Source organism: Neovison vison, chromosome 10 (assembly GCF_020171115.1).
Source record: "Neovison vison isolate M4711 chromosome 10, ASM_NN_V1, whole genome shotgun sequence".
Classification (NCBI taxonomy): domain Eukaryota; kingdom Metazoa; phylum Chordata; class Mammalia; order Carnivora; family Mustelidae; genus Neogale; species Neogale vison.
The window spans coordinates 71333349-71355944 of NC_058100.1; the positions used below are offsets into that span (position 1 = coordinate 71333349).

Consider the following 22596-nt stretch of genomic DNA (forward strand, 5'->3'; position numbering starts at 1 on the left):
AGTAAATTTGAGGTGATCGAGTTTTCTAAAAATTGACTGTGGCAGTAGTTTGATTCACTTATCTCTGGCTGTACTAAAAAACTGAAACAAAACAAAACACACACACACACACACACAGTCACTAAAAAGTAAGCATACCATTGAATTATATACTTTAAATGGGTAAATGGGTATGATATGTGAATTTTATCTTAATAAAGCTGTTAAAATAAAAAAGAAATGAGAAACTGCCCAATTTATTATTAATGAGCAAAATGCAAATTGAAACTCTGATCCTTTTTGTTCAGTACTTTAATAGAAATTTTTATATTCGTTCTGTCAAATGTGGATATTGGTATGGGATTGAGGAACTGGGCACTCTGTTATTAAACACTGTCTTGTAAATGGGTAAATCGTTTTCAGAAGGCAGTTTGGAAGAATTTATAAAAACAAATGCAAATTATGTGACCCCAAGTTGTCTGTCTGTCTGTCTTTCTTTCTTTGACAGAGAGAGAGAGAGAGAGATCACAAGTAGGCGGAGAAGCGGGGGTTGGGGGAGCAGGCCCCCTGCTGAGCAGAGAGCTTGATGGGCGGCTTGATCCCAGGACCCTGGGATCATGACCTGAGCTGAAGGCAGAGGCTTAAACCACTGAGCCACCCAGGCGCCCCTGTATTTCTTTCTTATATGAGAACATATATGGAAGGATGTTTGTACAGAAATATTCTTTTTTTTTTTAAGATTGTATTTATTTATTTGACAGAGCAAGAGATCACAAACAGGGGGAGCAGTAGTGAGAGAGGGAGAAGCAGGCTCCCTGCTGAGCAGGGAGCCTGATGGAGGGCTTGATCCTAGGACCCTGGGATCATGACCTGAGCCAAAGGCAGATGCTTAACCAGACTGAACCACCCAGGTGCCCCCAGAAATATTCTTTAATTCATTGTTTATATTAATAAAAAATAGAAAGAAAACCTCTAAGTTTATATAAACAAGAGAATGAATGGTTAAATAAATTATATGTCCATAGTATGGAAATCTTTTACAGTTATGAACAAAAGGCAAACATCATAGACCTCCACTAATATGGAAGTCTATAAAAATTTGTGACTAGAAAGAAAAATGCACAGATAATACATATAATATGTCTCTATGGTTTTAAAATTCTAAATAATACATAAAAATATGTCATAAAGCGTCTGAGTTTTGAAAACATTTTAGAAGGATATATACCAAACTGTATATAGCTACTTCTCAATTTTTTAAATCTTACAGTAAAAATATACTCTTGAATTACTTAAAAAAATTATTTAAATCATTTTGAAGAAAAAAGCTATAGTATAACCTGATAGTGGTTAGAGCCTTGGGGGAAGGGGGCACAGCTAGGAACCCCAGAGCATTAGTTCAGATACAATCATAGACTTAAGATTAAGCCCTCTTGAGTAGTTTTATTCTCATGTATTTGATGTAACTCAGTGTCAGGAAGTAGGATTAATATCCATGTTGTTCACCATTATCACTTCTTGAGCATTACTTTCCATACTCGCTTATAACAATAAAATACCTTCTGCTTCTTTGATTTGCGTACCATTTGGCTAGGCTACCTTCTTTCTTATACTTCTAAGACAACTCACAACCTCCCTGGTCTCATTACTATCGGAGCATCCAGTCCTTTGGCCTCTTAGTTTCTTAGTTTCCTCCTTTTGGGTGACTCATCCTCCATCTTGCTCTGTCACCCCCTTCCACAGTTACATCTATGATAGTTTTCATCTAGAGATGCTTCTACCTTTTAGAAAGTAACATGTAATTGTTATTGGGATCTTTAGTTCTTCTCCCTGTCTCCTTTCTTCCTAATTTATCAGCTTCCCTTACTATCTATTTTATTAAGATATTTTTTAAAATTTTTAATTATTTCTACTTACTTACTTAGAGAGAGCATGAGCAGGGGGTTGGGCAGGAGAGAAAGATTCTCAAGCAGACTCCATGCCGAGCGCAGAGCCTGGTAAGAGGCTGGATCTCATGACCTGAGCTGAAACCAAGAGTCAGATATTTAACTGACTGAGCTACCCAGGCACCCTTTGTTTATTTATTTTAGAGAGAGAGAGAGCAAGCGAGTTCGAGAGCATGGGTGGGATGTGGGGAAATGCAGAGGGAGAGACTCTCAGCCAGGCTCCATGCTGAGCAGGGAGCCCACCTGGGCTCAGTCCTATTACCCTGAGATCATGACCTGAGCCACAATCAAGAGTCTGACGCTCAACTCACTGCATCACCCAAGCGCCCCCTGCCTTATCTTGCTTAGATTTTGTGTGCACACTTTCCTTATTACTAAATTAAACCCCCAAGCTTCTTATCTCTCTGAACTTTTTGAACTTATCCGACAGAGTCCCAATCCTTGATGAATCCAATTCTGATTTCTCTGTGGTTACACCTAAGTGACTCAAAAAAATCACAAAATATTTTTACCAAATTCAAATAGATCTTTCCATTATCTGGAAACTCCATTACATCTCAACTCACTACTTCTTTCCCAGAAAAGATCTTTCTCCACTTCTTTACCCTCTCCACCCTTCTGACCACCCTATTTCCTCCTGTTTGTCAGCAGATGATATTACCTCCTAATCGCTCCACAAAATCTCTTATCTGGTTTTTGTCTCCATCACTGCACCAAAAAGTTCTTTAACATGAGACTTGTTAAAAGTCTGGTGACCCTCATGGTCTAAATTGAGAGTTGGTATAATAAAGTAGTTCATAGTGTAGGCTTTGGAGCCAGAATGATTGGGTTTGAATGCTGGCTTAGTTTTTAGCCATGGGACCTGAGACAAGCTACCTAACCTTTTATTTATTTTTTTAAAAGATTTTGTTTATTTATTTGACAGAGAGAGAGAGAGAACACAAGCCAGGGGGAGTGGATTGATGCAAGGCTTGATCCCAGGACCTTGGGATCATGACCTGAGCCAAAGACAGACACCTAACTGACTGAGCCACCTAGGTGCCCCATCCTTTTAAAAGTGAAACCTTCTTAAAAGTTTGGTAGGAAGATTAAATTAATGTATAAGACAGTGCTTAACCCATAGTACTCAACCTTATTAGCTGGTTCATATTATTATTACATTTGTTAATCATAATAACCACCATTCTAATAATTCTGTAAATATAGTCTGTGAATTATATAATTAATGTCTTTATTAAATATTAATATTCAATATAATAAACACTATTATTACTCCTACCACTGCTTTCATTAGTAGTATGATTATTATTACTACTTCACAGATAAGATAGAAAACAGAGAAATTAGAATTTCTTTAAGGTTTTCACTTATAAACCACTCTGCCTTAGTTGGAAACACTCTTTTTTCCTTGCCTCCTGGTGCAATGGCAGGGGTGTTCTTCCCATCTAATGCTAAACCTTCCATCTTTGTTTTGGAACCCTTTTTCTCCAACCAAACACCATTCAGTTTCTCTCTGCAAGCTTTTCTGTTTCTTTGGACTCTACCAAGTGTCATTAAACATGCTCAGATCTCTTCCATCTTAGAATAACAAAATCCCTGGGACGCCACCTTGGCCTATAGTTATCACCCTGCCTTTTTCCTCCCTTTCTTAACCATATTTTTCAAGACTTACCCATGCTTTCCTTTCCCCTCACCCCTTATTCCCTTCCTGTCTGAACTTTGTCTCATTGCTGCATTGAAACACTTCTTGTTAAGGTCATCAGTGACCTTCAGATTGCTAATTCTGACATTTCCATTCTTCATCTTACTTGACTCTCAGCTACATAAACTACTCTCTCCTTCTCTTTTACCTTTTTATCCTAAGACTTTCATGATGAATTTTTCTTGCCCTTCCCCCTTCTTCTCTTATTGCACCTTCCTTGTTTGCACATTCTTCCCTACATGGTTTTTAAGTGTTAAAAATGTTCAGATCTTGGTGCTAGGTCTTCTCACTCCACTCTCTTTCCATATCTTGTTCACTTGCCCAGCTTCAGATAGTCCTCAAAAAACATTGGGTGCTATCGAGATTATTATCATTATTCACAATCTTTCCCTTCCTTGGAGAACTTTAGGGAAGACCCATGGGTATATATTTAAAATTTGAGTATGGAAGAAAGAATGGCATTATAATTTGCTTATATTTTATTATTTCATTGCAATTAATCTGACACTAAAATAAAATGAAACAATCCTACTGCTCAGCTTTATTATAGTATTGGAATAAAAAAGTTGTTGACATGATGTATCTAGAATTATGTAATGAATTAGCAGTCATGAGAGGGTCCAGATTCAGCAGTGTTCAGATGCTATACATGAAGCCATTTCTGGGCACTGAAGGAAATGATAATGGTGAGGATGAAGATGATAGTAATAGAATAACTACAATCATAAAGACAAAAATTCAACATCTCCCTAATACAAATATCATTTATATGTTGAATTTTCTGTTCCTTAAATTTGGCAGATTGTCATAGTGTGTGATCTCATGACCTAGAAGAGGGAAAGAGACTTCTGGAGAAACTGAGACTTCTCAGCCAGTGCAACACACACACACACACACACACACACACACACCATCCCAAAAAGCAAAAACAGAAACCTAAGGGATTTCTATTATGATGTCATTTCAATTATGATGTCATTTCCACAGCAACCAGCTGGGATTTTACAAATGTAATAAAGTAGATAATGAAGTTTCTAATTCATGTGATGTCATGTTAGTGTCACCTCCTAGGCTGTGATCTCAGTCCTCACTGGACCTTCTTCATAGTTGTTATAGCATTTAACTGATTCTGATGACATTAAACTACCTTTCAGGAAATGTTCACTCGTTACTTTGAAGTCCCTTCCCCTTCTAACCTGTTCTTCCAAAAATAACTTTGATTTTTAAGAGGTTGTGTGCCAGGTATACTGGTTAGCCCGATATTACCAGACACAAGGAGTCTTCTGTCAGAGGGAATGTTGTGTCAGGCGCAGAATCAACTGGGCACAGGATCATAGCTTGCCTGGCAGAGGTCTAAACAGAGAGCCAGAACACCCCTGGCAGGCTGAGAGTGGGAAGGGTGATGCCTTGGGTTGCCCAAGTAACTCTGTTTCAGCGAGGATCCTAACCAGCTGAGAAAACATACCTCTTTCAGTGGCCTTGGTGAAGCCTTTTGATCATTGACTATTTCCTTCAGAATTTAAGGGCAGGATCAGAAAAGGGCTCCTATTCATACTTTTTGCCCTGTGCAGTGTTATGTTGGTGGAAATTTCAAATTTCAATGTTTAGTGCCCTCCTTCACCCACTACCAAACATGGGTTATTTTGTATTCATTGAGGTGGGAGATGGATTTTTATATCACTAAAAGCTAGTATTGTGATTCTCATTGTGTGGATTCTGAGATGTCCGCCTCCAGCTAACAGTGCCAGGACGAACTGATTTCTCACTGGGTATGCACAGGAATGAATAGTAACGTGATTGATTATGTTAAAAATAGGATATTTGAAATTATTTTCATACTTAGTTATAGTCATAGGTTTGTCATATAACTAGGAGATTTCTATCCTAGTTACACTTCATATGTTAGGTTCTGTTCTGTATTGTTAATAATACAATTAAGCAAATAAATATTGAATGCTTTCTCTTTGTTTAGCACTATTCTGGGCCCTAGGGATACAATTAGTAATTCATATTCTGCATAGAAAGAGTTCATAGTCTGGTTGGTAAGTTGACAAAGATAAGTACAGTAGAATGCAGTGTACTCTAATAGGTCCTCAGGAACACAGGTGGTGGTGACTAACTCTGCTAGGGTGGGAAGGACAGTCAAGGCAGGCTTTTAGTCTAAGTCAACTAAGCCTTTGAGACCACAGAGAATCTCCAAGCAGAGAAGTATATTCTAGGCTTAGGAGATGGCATGTATAAATGTTCAGAGGCATATTAAAGTGAGGTACATTTGGAGAATTGTTATGGGAATGGCCTGTGACAGCTAGTAGCAATATGTATGAGCAGTCTCATTGTGCCAGTCACATACTTAACATGTACAGATAGTAAGTAATGTAGTCCTAACAAGACACTCTAAGAAAACTATTAATTGTTATTCCCATTTTAAAGATGGGGTAACTGAGGCAGAGAGAAATTAAGTAACTTACCTATGATCTTATAGCCATTCAGTTTCACAGCTAGCATTTGAACTCACATTTTTTTTTAAAGTTTTTATTTATTTATTTGACAGAGAGAGATCACAAGTAGACAGAGAAGTAGGCAGAGAGAGAGGTAGAGGGAAGCAGGCTCCCCGCTGAGCAAAGAGCCCGATGTGGGACTCGATCCCAGGACCCTGAGATCATGACCTGAGCCGAAGGCAGCGGCTTAACTTACTGAGCCACCCAGGTGCCCCTGAACTCACATTTTTTGACCAGTGCTCTAAATTGGGTGTCAGCAAACTATAGCCCACAGGCCAGATCCAGCTCACTGCCTGGTTTTGTACAGCCTACAAGCTAAAAATGGTTTTTGCATTTTTAATTAGTTGCAAAAAACAAAAGAATAATAATATTTTGTGACATGTGAGACATATATGAAATTAAAATTTCAGTATCCATAAAATTTTCTTGAAAATTTTATTGTGATGGCTGCTTTCACACTGCAATTGGCAGAGTTGAGGATCTCCAAGAGACTATATGATTTGCAAAGCCTGAAATACTATGGTCTGACTCTTTACAGAGAAAGTTTGCTGACCCTTGCTCTAAAACAATTCACTAGATTGCCTCATCGTATATTTTGTCTGCTAAAATAACAGAGTGTGTGTTAATAGCAATAGTTGACTTTATGTACTACTTATCTTTTTTTCTTTTTAAGATTTTATTTATTTGACAGACAGAGATACAGGTAGGCAGACAGGCAGGCAGAGAGAGAGGGGGAAGCAGACTCCCTGCTGAGCAGAGAGCCCATGCGGGGCTCGATCCCAGGACTCTGGGATCATGACCTGAGCCGAAGGCAGATGTTTTAACCCACTGAGCCACCAGGCGCCCCACTCCTTATCTTTTTAAAAATCTGTTTTCATATTTGTTATCTTATGTGTCCTCACATCAGCCCTGAAATGAAAGGAAAGTTAAGTTTGGTACTTTCTGTCTTACAGCTAGGAAACCTAATTGTGGGAAGATTGGGATGGGCTGTGACATTGAAGTTGGACTCTTTTTCCTATACAATGTCTTGTAATATCCTGCACTCTGTTCTAAAATTTGCCCTCTACCTCTGTCTTAGACACAGTTGCTCAGAGCTTGGGCTCAGGGCCACTCCATAAATCAGACAGTTGGGATAGATTGAAAGAGCAAGGTAACAACACTCTTTCCTTAACCTTCAGCACCTCTGCAACAGTGTCTGAGATTCTCTGTCTTGGCAAGTTTCGACCTATTGGGAGCACACTACCAGTGAAGTGCTCCAGGAGGCTTGTATCTGATTTCAGATAAGTAAGCACTTACGGTCAAAGGAGACAGGGCATTTCTTATTTTCATTTCCATGAAGGATGCCATTGCATTGGTGGGCTATGTGGAAAGTCTTTGATTTAACAGTAAATTTTGAATTTTTTTTTTTTTTTTAGGTTTTCCCTTGTCCATTATTCTGCCTGTGGCATGTGAGATTTCTACTTTTTTGCTATACCAGATCTTTTCTGAGCTTAGGAATGCTGCCTCTTAGGTAAAGGAATTTCCCTGGTTATCTCGGCACTACCACCAAGCTAGTCAGGGAGAGTGAAGTCTAACTCTTATATGTGACCGCAAGGGGTGTTTTTTATCTGTTGCTTTTTATTATTCATTGCACTCTTCTACCTCTAGGACATAGCAGTCTGAGGATTGAACTATAAGCCATATTTCTTATATTATTAAGCTTGATGCTTTCAGGAAAAAACAAGTCATTCAGATTTCCAAAGCCTTAACCACTGCGGTCTGCTCTTTCAGCCCAAGTGGTAAATTCATATTATTAGCAAAATTGATTATACCCAGATTTGGTCTGTTAAGGCCCAACAGAAACAAGATGGTACCTTAAGAGAGGTCAACTACATTTCCACTGATGGTCAGCCTTTTCTTCGCCACTGACAATGCTGAGGTCAGAGCAATGTAGGAAAACATTTTCTCTGTCCCAGGGGTCGGATACCTCAGGGATGCTGAAATGCCTAAAGTGATGGATTATTATAAGGGTATACATTTGTCAAAACTCAGTAAATGTGTACTGAAGATCTGTGCTTTTCACTATATGTAAATTTAACTTCAAAAGAAAAATAATACTCTAAACAAGTTTTGAACTCTTTTTTTTAAAAGATTTTATTTATTTATTTGGCAGACAGAGATCACAAGTAGGTAGAGAGGCAGGCAGAGACGGGGGTGGGGTGGCGGGAAGCAGGCTCCCCACTGAGCAGAGAACTCCATGCAGGGCTGTATCCCAGGACCGCGAGATCATGACCTGAGCCGAAGGCAGAGGCTTAAACCACTGAGCCACCCAGGCGCCCCTGAACTTTTGCTAAAAATGTGCATGTGACCTGTTTGGGGAAATTATTATGAATGTCTGAAATGAGATGAATGAGTGAAGGGATGGGCATGTGATAGAGTAAGTGCAGTGCAGTGTTAATGGCGGACTACGGGTCATGTGAAGGTAAATGGATATTCACTGTGGAAATTCTTTAAACTTTTCTATGTCTGAACGTGTTCATAATAAAATATTTGAAGGAAATGTCTAAAAAGGATAGGCAGGTAGTATAACTTAATAAAATAGGCTCAGTATAAGATAGTAGAGAATGGTGGAGCATGGGCCACGAGGTCTCATTCTCTGCATAGAGAAGGCAGCTGCCATTCAACTCAGACTAATTGTTCCTTTGCATTGCCAGATATTCTAATTTTTAAAAAATCTCAAATGTAGAATTTTTTAATGTGAAAAATCTTTATTTTTAAAATGTCACATGGACCAAACAAAATGCTTTTAATTTACCAACACTTTTCTGCCCCAAAGATTTTAATTTTAGAGGAAAAATTGGAGGTGTCCATTTGAGTTGTAAAGTCACCATTATTATCACTAACATGTGACTTTGAAGAGATCTCAGCAGTAGTGGAGACCTTCTGCCATCACCTCAGTTCCCCTGTTCTGTGGGCTGTTGTATAATAATGTTTTGCCAGGGCCAGGCCGCCGTATTATGACACTGGCCCAACCAGGGCTTTGCTGTGGGGCTGGGAACAGCTGTGAGATTGGGCTGGTTGGCATGAATTTCCCTGGGCTCACTTTAGGATTATTTAATAGGGAAAGGGCAGCGAGTAGTACATGCTAGTTTGCTGCTCAGAGGTAGTTCCTGGATATAAGTCACTTAGGCTTTAACAGAAATTAGCACTAGGTGGGAATCAGCAACAGAAAAGACTTCTAAGACTTCCTTATATTCCCTGTTCTGGTTACAGTGGTGTCCCAGTCTACCCAGGGTCCTAAGCTCTTAACAGTCTCTGTGTTAGCCTTTTTCACTGTGGGCATTCTGATCAGCTGTGCTGTCCGTTCTACCCCGGGGATTCTTCTCAAATCCTTCCCCTCCACGTCTTCACTGCCAGTATCTACTTCAAGACCTCGTCCTCCCTAGCCTTGGTTAGTTCTCAGTGGTTGTCTCTCTGTTGTGAATTTTTCCTGGCAGCAGTTCAATCTTCATATTCCCACTACAGTTACCATTCTTAAGATACAATTCTGGTAATATCACTCCCTGGTTTAAGAGATAGTACCTCCCTGTTGCCTTCAGGATAAAGGTTAAACTCTTTATCATGAGATACATGGACCTTTATTGCTACCAACCTTTCCTGCCATCCACTTTTTCTTCCATTTCCCATTAACCTGTAGGGTGAAATTCAGATTCTTCAGTATGGCAAATGAAGCCCTGTTCAGATTTTCATGTGTGCCCCCACCACCTGAGTATGAACATGCCAAACTTCTCACCATTCCAAAAGACTTTCTTTTTTTCTTTTCTCCAGGCCTTTGTATTATTGTTCTCTTTGCCTCTGATGTTCTTCATCCCTGCATTTCATTTCATTTCATTTTTATTTTTATTTCTGTTTTCATCCCTGCGTTTTAAACTGGCTAACTCCTTCTTTATAACTCAGGAGAAGAATATCCATTCTGTGAAGTGTTCCCTGTTACCCCCAGACAAAGTTAGTGACTTCTTACTCTGTATTTTAATACTTTATACAGATCACTCATTTTATATTAGAGTTTGATTTCTGTTGCAAGTATCATTTGCATATCTCTTTCTACTACTGAACAGTAAAGTCTTATTCATTTTTGATTCTTACATCTCCCCCTTAGGATCATGTCTGGCAAAGTATAGGGCTCAGTAAATGTTTATTACATGAATAAATGTATTACTTTACAGTCAAGGAGTGTATTATTAAGATAAATTCTTAACCTGTTCTTTGGTAATGTGAGTCAGTGTCAGATCCGGAACTTAAATCTGTGTTCCCAGATTTTCTGCCTGTTCTAACAATAGACTTGATGGACCCCTCTGTAGCCAGGGACTCAAATGAGTTTTGGTTATGTCAAAACCCAGCATGTAGCCCCTGAACTTCCTTTGCCAGCTGAAGGAAAGTCATTTGTCAACTCCTGGCTTATTGTCTTCCCTTTCCTTTGATCCTTCTAATTTACTGCCTTCTCTTGTTCATAGAACCTGACTATGGTCTGTTGGCATCTACTAGAACTTACAGAGAGTTTATTCTATATTTATGTTTAAGTATATATATATTTTTTGCCCTTTCTGGTGTGGAAAGGAGTGTTCTTGCTAACTCTTAGAGATGAGGGAGGGGGAAGCAGTAGTAGTAATAATAATACTAGCAGCAGTCAACATGTGGCATTTAACTATATGCTGGACATTAAGTATTTTTATGTACGTTAGCTCATTTGTAACCCCATGAAGTAGGTACCATAATTGGTGTGATAATTTTATAGATGAGGAAACTGGGACATACAGAATAACTTGTTTTAAGAACACAAAGTTTAGTGGACCTGGGATATGAACCCACGAAGTCTTATTCCATAGTCTGTACTCTTAACCAGTACACTGTTCTGGGTGGGGGTGCTTTCTTTAGTATTCTCTACCACAGAGGACCCTACATGTGGGAGAGATGCAGTAAGTGGTATGGTTTAACATATGACTAGCTTTGCCCTTGTAAAACTCTTGATGAAAATGTGCTGGAAAAAGAGTAACCTCTTGTTTTAAAATATCCTTTTAGGGATAAAATTTGCTGTACTGATTTATACTTTCTGAGAATTCGGTCTTCCTGTAATTTTTTGTGGTTTTTACTCCTTACCCAACTCAGATCCCAGAATTGCCTTCCTTCTTTTCACAAGGCTTACTTGACAGCCGTGGATCCTTGCCCATGCCATAGCTTTCAGGCCGTACTCTTGCGGCTTATGAAACACTTGTTTATGGGCACGGAGTGATCTGGAGTTAAATAGAAAAATCCCTCTCCCTGGGACAGCAATTTACTCTACATGCCAAGTTGGCAGCAGAGTAGACCTTTGGGGGGCTGTGGTTAAGACAGGTAGCCAAGATATGAGGGAGGTTTCTAATCCAGACTCATGCTAATAAACAGAGTGGTAACCAAAGCACTTTAGTGTTTTGCATGTAGTCTAGCCAGGAGTGACCAACTCAAATCAACCAATTGGCCACATTCCTCATATGAAATTATTTGAGTTGACTAATATCAGTTTACCCTATATATGCTAAAGCAAAGTTATTTTTAGGAAGATAGTATCAGGTATTAAAAATGTTCCATGAGCCAAGTGGTATCTGGAGACTGGCCCATGAACTCTATTTTGGATACCTATAAATTGGTAGGTAGAAACATTTAGGTGAACTGCATTTGTGACCTTAAGTAAGTCATTTAACTTTCTTGGAACTAGTTTCTCCATGTATAACATGAAAAATCCTAGTGCTTATTGTGCCAGCTACCATGTTCTTTCCTTTGTATCTTTGTTGTAGCACACTCTTTCCAAGTGTGTAAAGATGAGTCAAGTCTGCTCTTTTGCTCAAGTCTGTAAAGACGAATCATCCCATTAGTGTGCTTCAGCTCTTATGTGCAGAGTTTGTAAGGAAATAACTTCAAGAAGGGCTTTCTTATTTCTATACAAGTGTCCGAGTAACTCAGCTGTGAACAGTCTTCTGACCTGAGAGGAATTCATACTTGGGATTTTTACATTATTACCAGGGCCTCCTGTATTGGTCCTCCAAGTCAGGATTATCAGTGAATTGTGACACAGAGATTTGGACACTGGAACTGTAAAAGTTCTGTTTGAAGAATAACCATGAGCTTTAAAAAAAATGGGCGCTTTATTCTTTCTTCTTCTCAACTTTCTAAAAAGCTGCCTGGATCTAACAACAGGCATGTCAAATGTGTATAACCTTGTGTGGCACAAAAGTTGCCAAAGTAATACCTGTAAGACAATTTAATAGGCTTTTCTTCATTTAAGTATATAAATGCATGGAGAATGGAGAAGGCTGAAGGAAAATTATTTAAAGGGTTTGGGCCTGGGGCATTTAAAGGAGGCCTTAGTAGAATCCAGAATGAACACATTTTTGATATCTAAATATTATCAACCCTTAGTCTGATACTTGTTCTTAACTGAAGGAAAGTGTTTTCTGGTCCCAAATTATAAACGTTTAGAGTCTTGTGGTTTATATGTCAGTTTACTGAGAATAAAATCTTAGTCAGTGTGACACTCCATGGAAAATTCTTTGCTTCTGCTGTATCTCTTGGCTATCTCTCCTGAAAGGCTACAACAAATCAGTGTCCAGAGCCTGTCTGATCACTGAGTACATAATCAGATAGAGTTCTCACCATCTGGGAGCCAAACTGTCTATGCCAGTGGGGTTGTGAGTCTTTCACCCAGGGCTGACAGTTACTGGAGTCACCTGTCATGTTGGAGCAGAATGCTATTCTGATTTTCACTCGAGTAGTAGTTCTACTATATCATGATTGGAATAGGGAGACAGGTACTTGGAAGGAGTGACTCAAACGTTGGATCAGTCAATCTTAACTACCAAAATGTTAAAGCCTACTTGTAGTGATAATCTGCTGATGGTGAAGATTTCCAAATTTACTGATTCCTTTATCACATTTAATTTGCTGGCATTCATTCTTGTTCTGTACTGAGGCTACCACATTCGAGAAGGATGACTTTGAGCTTTGAAATGTTGGGTTTCACAGCAAACTCCTCAATCAGTCCTGCCCCCTAGTTTCAGTTTCAGTCCTCAGCCAGAGTACTTCCAGCAAAATACCTAGTGGGAGAACCATGGGCAGATCTTTCAAGGCATTTGCTATTAGGGCTAACGACTAGAAAAAAAAGCCTCCGAAAATTTAAATGTAGTTGTCTTTCAAAAAGTGGTATAATTAATGTTTTGACCATTTTAGATCTGGCAAAGAAAGGATGACTCATTGCTGTGATTTTCATGAATACCAAGGAATAAGGATGTGGCAGACTCTTCAGGGTCTGGTTTCCTGTTTTCTGCCAGCTGCATTTTCTATGGGGTTCAATAACAAATTACCAGAAACATGGTGGCTTAAAACAACAGAAATTTATTATTGCACAGGCTAGGTTGTATTACCTGAAGGCTAGAAGCCTGAAGCCCAGGTGTTGATAAGGCCGCACTCCTATAGGCTGCAGGGGAATATTTGTTCTTTGCCTCTTCAAATTCTGGTGACTGTCAGCATGCCTTGGCTTGTGGCTGTATCAGCTCAGTCTCTGCCTCTGGGGTCACATTGCCTCCTCCTCTTCGGTCTGTTTCAAATCTCCCTCTGCCCCTCTCTCTTTCTCTCTTTTTTAAAGATTTATTTGCTTTGAGAGAGAGAGAGAGAGAGTGTGTGTGTGTGTGTGTGTGTGTGAGGGAGAGAGAGAGAGCAAAGGGAGGGGCAGAGGAAAAGGGAGAGAATCCTTGAGCACATTCCACATGGGCTCAGTACCACAACCTGAGATCACAACCTAAGCCAAGACCAAGAGTCAGACACTTAACCAGAGATACCACCCAGGCACCCCCGTCTGTCTCTTATAATAATACTTGTCATTGGAGTCAGGGCCCACTTTGATAATTCAAGATGATCTTGTCATCTCAACATCCTTAATTATATCTACAGAGACCTCTCTTCCAGGTAAGGTACATTCACAGGTTTCAGGGAGTAGGACACGGACATGTCTTTTGGGGGGCCACCATTCAACACACCATACCATTGAAAAGGAGACACATTGACAATACAAAATGGGTGGTAGGCAGCAATGTACAACATCCTTGACCTGGCCCTAGTCCATGCATGGATGTGCTGTATGATTTTGATGGAATCACCTTGGGGAGCCAGAGAGAAGTCTTTGGGTGATTCTAGATATCTGAGAATCAGCTGAATGAACAGAAAATGTGACTTTCTATGCATTTGGGCATTTATTCTTCCACTTAACAAATATTTAATGAGGGCCTCTTCTGTGCCAAGTGCTGCTCTGGGTGTTTGTGATACATCAGTGGACAAGTAGCCCTTGTGGAATTTATATTCTAGCTTTGGTAAGAATGACTTGAAATACTCATATAGCTGATTCAGAAATGCACTGCTTGCCTGATTAATGTTTGTGTGAAAGAAATTATGCTCTTTGTCTTATCTCTAATCATTTAGAGTTTCCAGCATAAAGTTGAAATTATATAATTTGGGAGGTTATATAAATTTCAAATTATATACCTTATATGTAAATTATTATTATTATTATTATTATTATTGAATTATATAAATTTTGGGAGGTTGAAGGACAAAATAGTGAAATGGATAGAATGGGGATAAATTACAAACGTCATCATCTCCCAACATGTTTGTCAGCATGATTTGTTGAAATCAAGCAAGTGTGAGCTGAAAAGTCCAAACACACAGGTGGTATGCTGCATAAAGCCCAGCTTCTAAGTGTCATCTGGTCTGGCATCTGGAGCTGGGTTTTGTGGGGAAGAGAGTTGTTCTGGGGCAAAGGCAGGTAGTTTTAGCAGTATTCTGAGACACGAGAGCAAGGTCAGCTCTTCGAGCCAGCGGCACTTGGTGGTGGCGACAGTTGCAGGCTATTTTGGGAATGGAGGAGGCTTTGTTTTGTAAGGCTTTCTCTGCACTCCCAGATTTAACTCTGGCACTGATCAGCCATCAGCCACTTTTGTCTTTGATATAGAGAGAGCAGTATTAGGTACAGCAGAGAGATCATAGTGCTCTTTTATCATTTTATTAGTAAAATCAAGTGTTTTTCCTTGGAGATAACTTATCACCGCCAAGGAAATATGACATGCTGATTTTAGGAAGCTTTAAATTATTACCTGGCAATTTTTCTAATATTTCTCTGGACCAATAAATAATATCTCCTTTTGTTAAGGAGCTTAGGACTACTTGTTATTTTAGTAATGTTCTGTGTGTCCTTAGGAATGAAAAGCAGAAGGAAATGACATAAGCCACAGCAGAAGGAATAGGGTTAAATGGCAAAGAATATTCCCACTGATGCCATAAGTAACATCAGAAACATCTTTACCATCCTTGGCTTATTCAAGGGAAGGAAAGACTCATCTATCTGGAAGGTTCATTATGGCGCCATGTAGAGGACATTATGTTGGAGTCCGTGCCCCTGGACAAGGTTTGATAGATGGACAGATCTGCTCATCCACCGTGCTTCGTCGTGGATGAGTCAGCAGCACGAGCTGCAGACAGAGTGGGCAGAAGGGCATCTAAATTTAGTCATTATTACACTCGAGAAGGTTTTCAGTGACTATTTGTCTCTCCTTCATGGCTTTAGTCATATTCCTTCTTCTGGAGATAGAAACAAAAAGAATGGAGAATGGTCAGTCCAAGATATTTCATGAGCACAACTTTGTTGATTATATCCAAGGACAATTCTCTTTCAGTTGAACAATCATACACACTATTTATTCACATAGCTTCTGAATTTAGGAACCTAAATTCAGGTTTAGATTCCTAAACCTAATGGGCAGAATCCTGGACACTAGAGAAGGAATTTTTTGAAATCAGACAAGCTCTAAAATCTTGATAGTTCAAAGACATTTTTTAAACCAAACTGCCTTCCTCCTATAAGATCTGGGAGGTGGGGGAGAGCAGTGGTGGGTGAAGACTTAGTACATTTTGTGCTTTTTCCTGGAGAAGTTGCTTGCTCTTTGTTAAACTGGTGGCTTAAAAACAACAATGCCAAGGTTTAGCTCCTTGAATCCTCACAGAATCCTATGAGGTAGGTGGTGCTCTCATGCTGTAGTTGGGGACAGTGAGGGCACCTGGGTGGCTCAGTCGGTTAAGCATCTGCCTTCAGCTCAGCTCAAGATCCCAGGGTCCTGGGATCGAGCCCTGCATTGGGCTCCCTGCTCAGTGGGGAGTCTGCTTCTGCCTCTCCCCCTGGCTTATGCTGTCTCTCTCTCTCTCTCTCAAATAAATAAATAAAATCTTTTTTAAAAAAATGAGTACACTGATCCTCAAGTTACAAACTTCACTCCAGGTTACACATACTGGCAGAGCTGGTATGCAACCCCGGGTCTGTCTGACTTCAAAGCTGATGTTTTTAACAATATAATGTTCTTCACTTTGTGGAGGGCATGGGGACTAATTTAACTGTTGACCTACTTTATTTTCTCTGAGATGATTCTTTGGAGACTGATGATCTGCCAAAGTACATTGCAGATTAGGCTAGCTTTTTGTTGTTGTCTTGTCCAACATCCTCACAATGTCTAAAAATACTAAAAATACTATACAAGAATTTGAGATTCAAAGATAAAAATGTCACAAAACTGAAAAGGAAGAGAACTGAAGTGGTGATAGGGTGAAGGAGATTAAGAAAAGGAAGGGAGAGAAGTAAGGGGGACGGAAGAAGTTTTCTCCTGTTTGATACCTGGACTCACTAGGCTTATTTTAAGCCCTCCGGGATTTGGCTGCTCTCATCTTCAAGGGACAAAGAATGATCTTGAAAACCTTGGCTTCCAAAAGTCTGCCGGGTGGTGGCATGGTCATTGGAGCTAAGTTTTTAGATTGTTGAGCCAAAGAAATTTTGCAACCGAGCAGGAAGCAGTTGACCCAGCTGCTTAACACAGGTTAAGATGGCACATCTGATCTTCATGATACAGGAGTTTATTATTATATGAGCAAAGCATTTTCTTCTCCTTAGACTTTAGTGCCTTTTTGAAAAGTATTCCCTTCCATCCTTTCACTTGAAAGTCTTTACTAACAGTTTTTAGCAAGGTACTCTGCAATAAGTTGGCCGAATCTTACCTTATGGGGCTTACAGACTGGCAGACATTCAATATATCTGAAATTTTGTGAGAATAATAGCTATGGAATATTTTACATGGTAAAGAAGTAAAGAGTAAGTGAGGAATGCTTATAGAAATTGATAAGCCTAAGAGAACGTTGTAGAAGAAATGTAATTTTTGGAGCTGCTTGTTGAAAAAGAGACCAATATGAATTTTGGCAATAAGAGTCATCTGGCTTCCAAAGGTCAGGTTAGAGGAATATGTTATATTGCATCAAATCAAATCTAGACTGATATGTTAGCCATTCCCTGTATTTGTAAAAAGAGTATCAAATGGTTTGGGAAAAATGAACAAAGACGCTTTTTGTAACCAGGGTTACCTAATTAAATTTTCATCAAATTGAATCAGTCTTTGTTCATGCATGCCCCTGCTTCTAGGCAGGGTTGATGTGAGGTTTATCTCTGGAGATAACTTAAGTTCCTTTAAGTTCTCTGAGTAAGATATGTATTACTTAAGCCCCATAGACAGATAAACTTGGAAAGAAGACTATTGTACAGAGAATTGTAATGTACAGACAATTGTAGATACTTTTCTTAACTATTATATTAAAAGTCCAGCAAGTAGGAGTTTTTTAAATATTAGTTGCAGTGCAGAATCTGAAACCATGTCGGTGGGTTTTTCTTACTTTGTGACATCAAAATTTAGTGGTCTGACTTACCCTTTTTTTTTTTAAGATTTTATTTATTTATTTGACAGACAGAGATCACAAGTAGGCAGAGAGGCAGGCAGAGAGAGGGGGGGAACCAGGCTCTCCACTGAGCCGAGAGCCTGACATGGGGCTCCATCCTAGGACCCTGGGATCATGACCTGAGCCGAAGGCAGGCTTAACCCACTGAATCTTTTATCCGTGTATGATTATCTAATACCATGTATTTCATTAGGACTTGGAAAATAAGGGTTCATTGCGCTATGCAGATTTTCCAAATGTTAATGCATTTCTTATATGCTTGTGTATATTCTGAATGATCTCATCAGAAAAGTATTAGGAAGCTGTCAAATTCGTGGGAGTGGTATATTTCCCAAAATTCTAAGTTCTTTTGGATGGTCAATTTTTTTTTTTAAAGATTTTATTTATTTATTTGACAGAGAGAGGTATCACAAGTAGGCAGAGAGGCAGGCAGAGAGAGAGAGGAGGAAGCAGGCTCCCTGCCGAGCAGAGAGCCCGATGCAGGACTCGATCCCAGGACTCTGAGATCATGACCTGAGCCGAAGGCAGCGGCTTAACCCACTGAGCCACCCAGGCGCCCCGGATGGTCAAATTTTATCACTGACAATAAATGCTATTTATTTTCTTTGAAGTGACAGGCTCACCTTGTTCATTTTCAAGTCTTAAACCATAATTTGCAAATCAGTTGTTCTTTTGAGTAAAAATAGCATTCCATGAAAAAGTGGCTTTTTCATCTCACAATAGATGCACAAGTGCTTCTTTCTTTCTTCCTTCCTTCCTTCCTTTCTTTCTAAAAGATTCTATTTTTTATTTGACAGAGAGAGACACAGGAAGAGGGGGAACACAAGTAGGGGGAGTGAGAGAGGGAGAAGCAAGCTTCCCACTGAGCAAGGAGCCCGATTCAGGGCTCGATCCAGGGTCCTGGGATCATGAACTGAGCCGAAGGCAAATGCTCAGTGACTGAGGCACCCAGATATCCCACAAGTGCTTTTTTCTTGGAGGCAACCATCATGCTTTGGGATGCAGCAGAAGTGCTTTATGTGTACCTCCTATGTCACACAAATATTTAAAAGACTTATAGCCAAGGATTGAGATTTAATAAAATTAATAATATTTTACTGCTTCCCCAAGGTTATTCTTTTTTTTTTTTAAAGATTTTATTTATGTATTTGAGGGAGGGAGAGAAAGAGAGAACGTGAGAGAGAGAGAGAGAGTATGAGCAGGGGGGAGGGGCAGAGGGAAAGGGAGAAGCAGACTCCCCACTGAGCAGGGAGCCCGAAGTGGGGCTCAATCCCAGGACCCTGTGATAATGACCTGAGCCGAAGGCAGACACTTAACCAACTGAGGGACCCAGGTGGCCCCATCAAGGTCATTCTTAAATGAAACTTTTAAACTGTGAGTGCGTGATAGGGAAGAATACAGTGAGTACTAGTATCCTTTGATGGTACTGCCTTGATTCATATTAAGGCACCAGTAGTTTTACCCATAATACCTTTTGTATCCTTAGTGTAAATGTCAGCACAGTGAAAAGGGCAAATAATGTCTTAATATTGTTATAGAAAAATCATTTTGATCTGATAATAGCTTCTCAGCTGGAGTTTTAACTCCCACCACACATCCACCCAACCCCCACGGAGGGGATTTAAAGACAGGTTGTTTTTTTTTAAAAGGAGTCTCGGGGCACCTGGGTGGCTCAGTGGGTTAAAAGCCTCTGCCTTCAGCTCAGGTCATGATCCCAGGGTCCTGGGATCTCTGCCTACTTATGATCTCTGTCTGTTAAGTAAATAAATAAAATCTTAAAAAAAAAAAAGGATTCTCATTTGTTTCTAGGTCCTGAATTATTCCAGCTGTTTTAGAATCATCAAAGTCTTGATAATGACTGCCTTTATCAATGTGGACATTTTACCTCCTCCTTTTTGTTCTATAGATAAGTTAAGACAGCCTTTTGGTCTGCAGATCTCATTGCTATTTGCTATTGGTTCTTTTAGGCTTATGGTAGATCTAAAGTTTCAAAGAGCTCCTCTGCTTTCTCCTAATTGTTGCTGTGAGATGGGCAGTTGAGGATCCTTAACCATCCATAACAACAAGACACATGGACTTTGCCATATTGTTTGGAGCCATTCAAAAAATACATGAAAAGAAAGTACATTTCTTCACTTTGAAATGATCACCTCATCCTTCCTTACCAAAGTGGGGATCGTGCAGCAACCCTAGAATCTTAAACTATAGCTTCCTACCAAGAAAATTGCATTTGATTCTGTGTGACTGTTTTATTTTGAAATTAATAAGCAGATTAGTGGTTTCTAGCATGTCCTTTTTTATATTATGATGATGAAACAGCTCATCCATTTATAGTACTCTGGAAATCACTTCATAATTAATCCTAATAGTACTGTAAATAAAATTAAGTATCGTTCTACCTATTTCACAGCTGAGGGTTTTTTAAAAAATACTTATTTATTTATTAGAGAGTGTGTTCATGTGCACCCATGAGTGAGAGGGAGGGAGAGAGAGAATCTCCAGCAGATTCCCCACTGAGCACGGAGCCTGATGCAGGGTTTGATCCCATGACCCCAAGACTATAACCTGAGCCAAAACCAAGAGTTGGACACTCAAGCAACTGAGCCACCCAGGCATCCCTACAGCTGAGCTATTGAGGCACCCAGACAATTCAGGGGTTTGCATTAATTCACAAAGCTTAGAAGTCATCCTCTGGACACTTTTGTCAGCATGCAAGAAACAGACATTAATGTGCTATTACAGCTGCCATGTTGTCAGTACCCAGAGCGGTGTCTGGCACATAGTAGAACTCAGTAAGTACTTGTCGAGTCAATGAATGGACTTTTCTTTTCAGGCCTGTATTGATGAAAATTTGGACATGGTGAAGTTTCTGGTGGAGAACAGGGCCAATGTAAACCAGCAGGACAACGAGGGCTGGACACCTCTTCATGCAGCAGCTTCCTGTGGCTATCTCAACATAGCAGAGTGAGTCTCTGTTTGGGTTTGGATTATTTGTAGAAATAGCCTTCATTTCTCTTCTGCTCTTAAAAACTTGAATTCATAAATAGTTATAATTTATATTACAAATTATAAAAGTGGGAGGTTGAATAATTTTTAAGAAATAATTGATACTGTGTTTTTATATACCTGCTAAATCCACAATGTGTTTTTTGTTTTTTGTTTTTTTTTTTAAAGCTTTATTTATTTATTTTAGAAAGAGAGAAAGAAAGTGCAAATCAGGGGAGGGACAGAGGGAGAGAATCTTCAGGTGGACTCCCCACTGAGTGCAGAGCCCAACATGGGGTTCCATCTCATGACCCATGAGATCATGACCGGAACCAAAACCAGAGTCATCTGCTTAACCAGCTGACCAACCAAGTGCCCCAAATCCACAGTTTTGTAGTTGAAAATTTTTGTTTCTATTCTCCGGTAATTCATATTTGCTGAGCTATTAGGAGGTGGCTTCTGTTGAACTCTCTGGGTCACAAATATGTAGGCAGGCCTAGAGATTTTTTCTAGACTTTCTTTGTAAACTTGTTTTATTGTTTAAGAAAAAAAAAAATCAGTGCTCAGTACAAATGAAGGTAGAGAATTCCTGCATACTGATCACAATACCCATACAGTTAATAGCAGAAGAATGAGCCTAAACATGGAACAAAGGAAGCTAGTAGGGTTTGGCATGTGTTCTCCACATTAATGGAATGGGTGTATTTATTAAGACACATAGGTAGCTCCTGACCTCCATGACAACCAGTTGTCCCTGTTTTGCAGAAGAATCCTGGCCACATCATGTCTGGTATACAAGAGGTACTAAATAAATGTTGAATGAAGGAATGAAGGTTATTGTTATTTTTATATTACTTATTTATTTTAAAATTTTAATCAATTTATTTTTTTTTAAAGATTTCACTTACTTTGAGAGAGAGAATACACATGCAAGTAGGAGGAGGGACAGAGGCAGAGGCAAAGGGAGAGAGAGAATCTCAAGCAGGTTCCATACTGAGCATGAAGCCCAATGTGGGGCTCAGTCTCACTATGCTGAGATCAGGACCTGAGCTGAAATCAGGTGCTGGCCACTTAACCAAGTGAACCACCCAGACACCTCTGTTTATTTCTTTTTACATAATCTCTACGTTCAGATGGGGTTTAAACTCACAACCCAAAGATCAAGAGTCATTTGCTCCACCAACTGAGCTAGCCAAGCACCCTTGAAGGTTTTTTTTTTTTTTTTAAGATTTATTTATTTATTCTTGAGATAGAGCAAGAGTGAGTGTGCCTGTGAGTTGGGGGAGGGACAGAGGGAGAAAATCTCAAGAAGACTCCCTGCTGAGTTGCAGCACCTTTTGGGGTAGAGGGGAGGCTTAATCTCATGACCCTGAGATCATACCCTGAGCAGAAACTAAAATCAGACACTGAACCTGCTGAGCCACTCAGGCACCTCTGAAGGTTTTTTTTTTTTTTTTTTTTTTTTTAATAGGAAAGAGACTGGGGCGCCTGGGTGGCTCAGTGGGTTAAAGCCTCTGCCTTTGGCTCAGGTCATGATCCCAGGGTCTTGGGATCGAGCCCTGCATCAGGCTCTCTGCTCCCCAGGGAGCCTGCTTCCTCCTCTCGCTCTCTGTCTGCCTCTCTGCCTTCTTGTGATCTCTGTCTGTCAAATAAA

The 22596-nt window shown here is 39.7% G+C and overlaps 1 protein-coding gene across 6 annotated transcripts in view; it reads left to right on the forward strand.

The window, feature by feature from the left end:
- PPP1R12B (protein phosphatase 1 regulatory subunit 12B) overlaps window positions 1–22596 on the forward strand; it is a 223306-nt gene that overhangs the window by 34016 nt on the left and 166694 nt on the right. For all 6 annotated transcript variants that reach the window (XM_044267619.1, XM_044267612.1, XM_044267620.1 and 3 more), the window contains exon 2: window positions 20791–20921. In XM_044267619.1, coding sequence (XP_044123554.1) covers window positions 20791–20921 — 131 coding nt within the window. The remainder of the gene's footprint in view (window positions 1–20790; window positions 20922–22596) is intronic.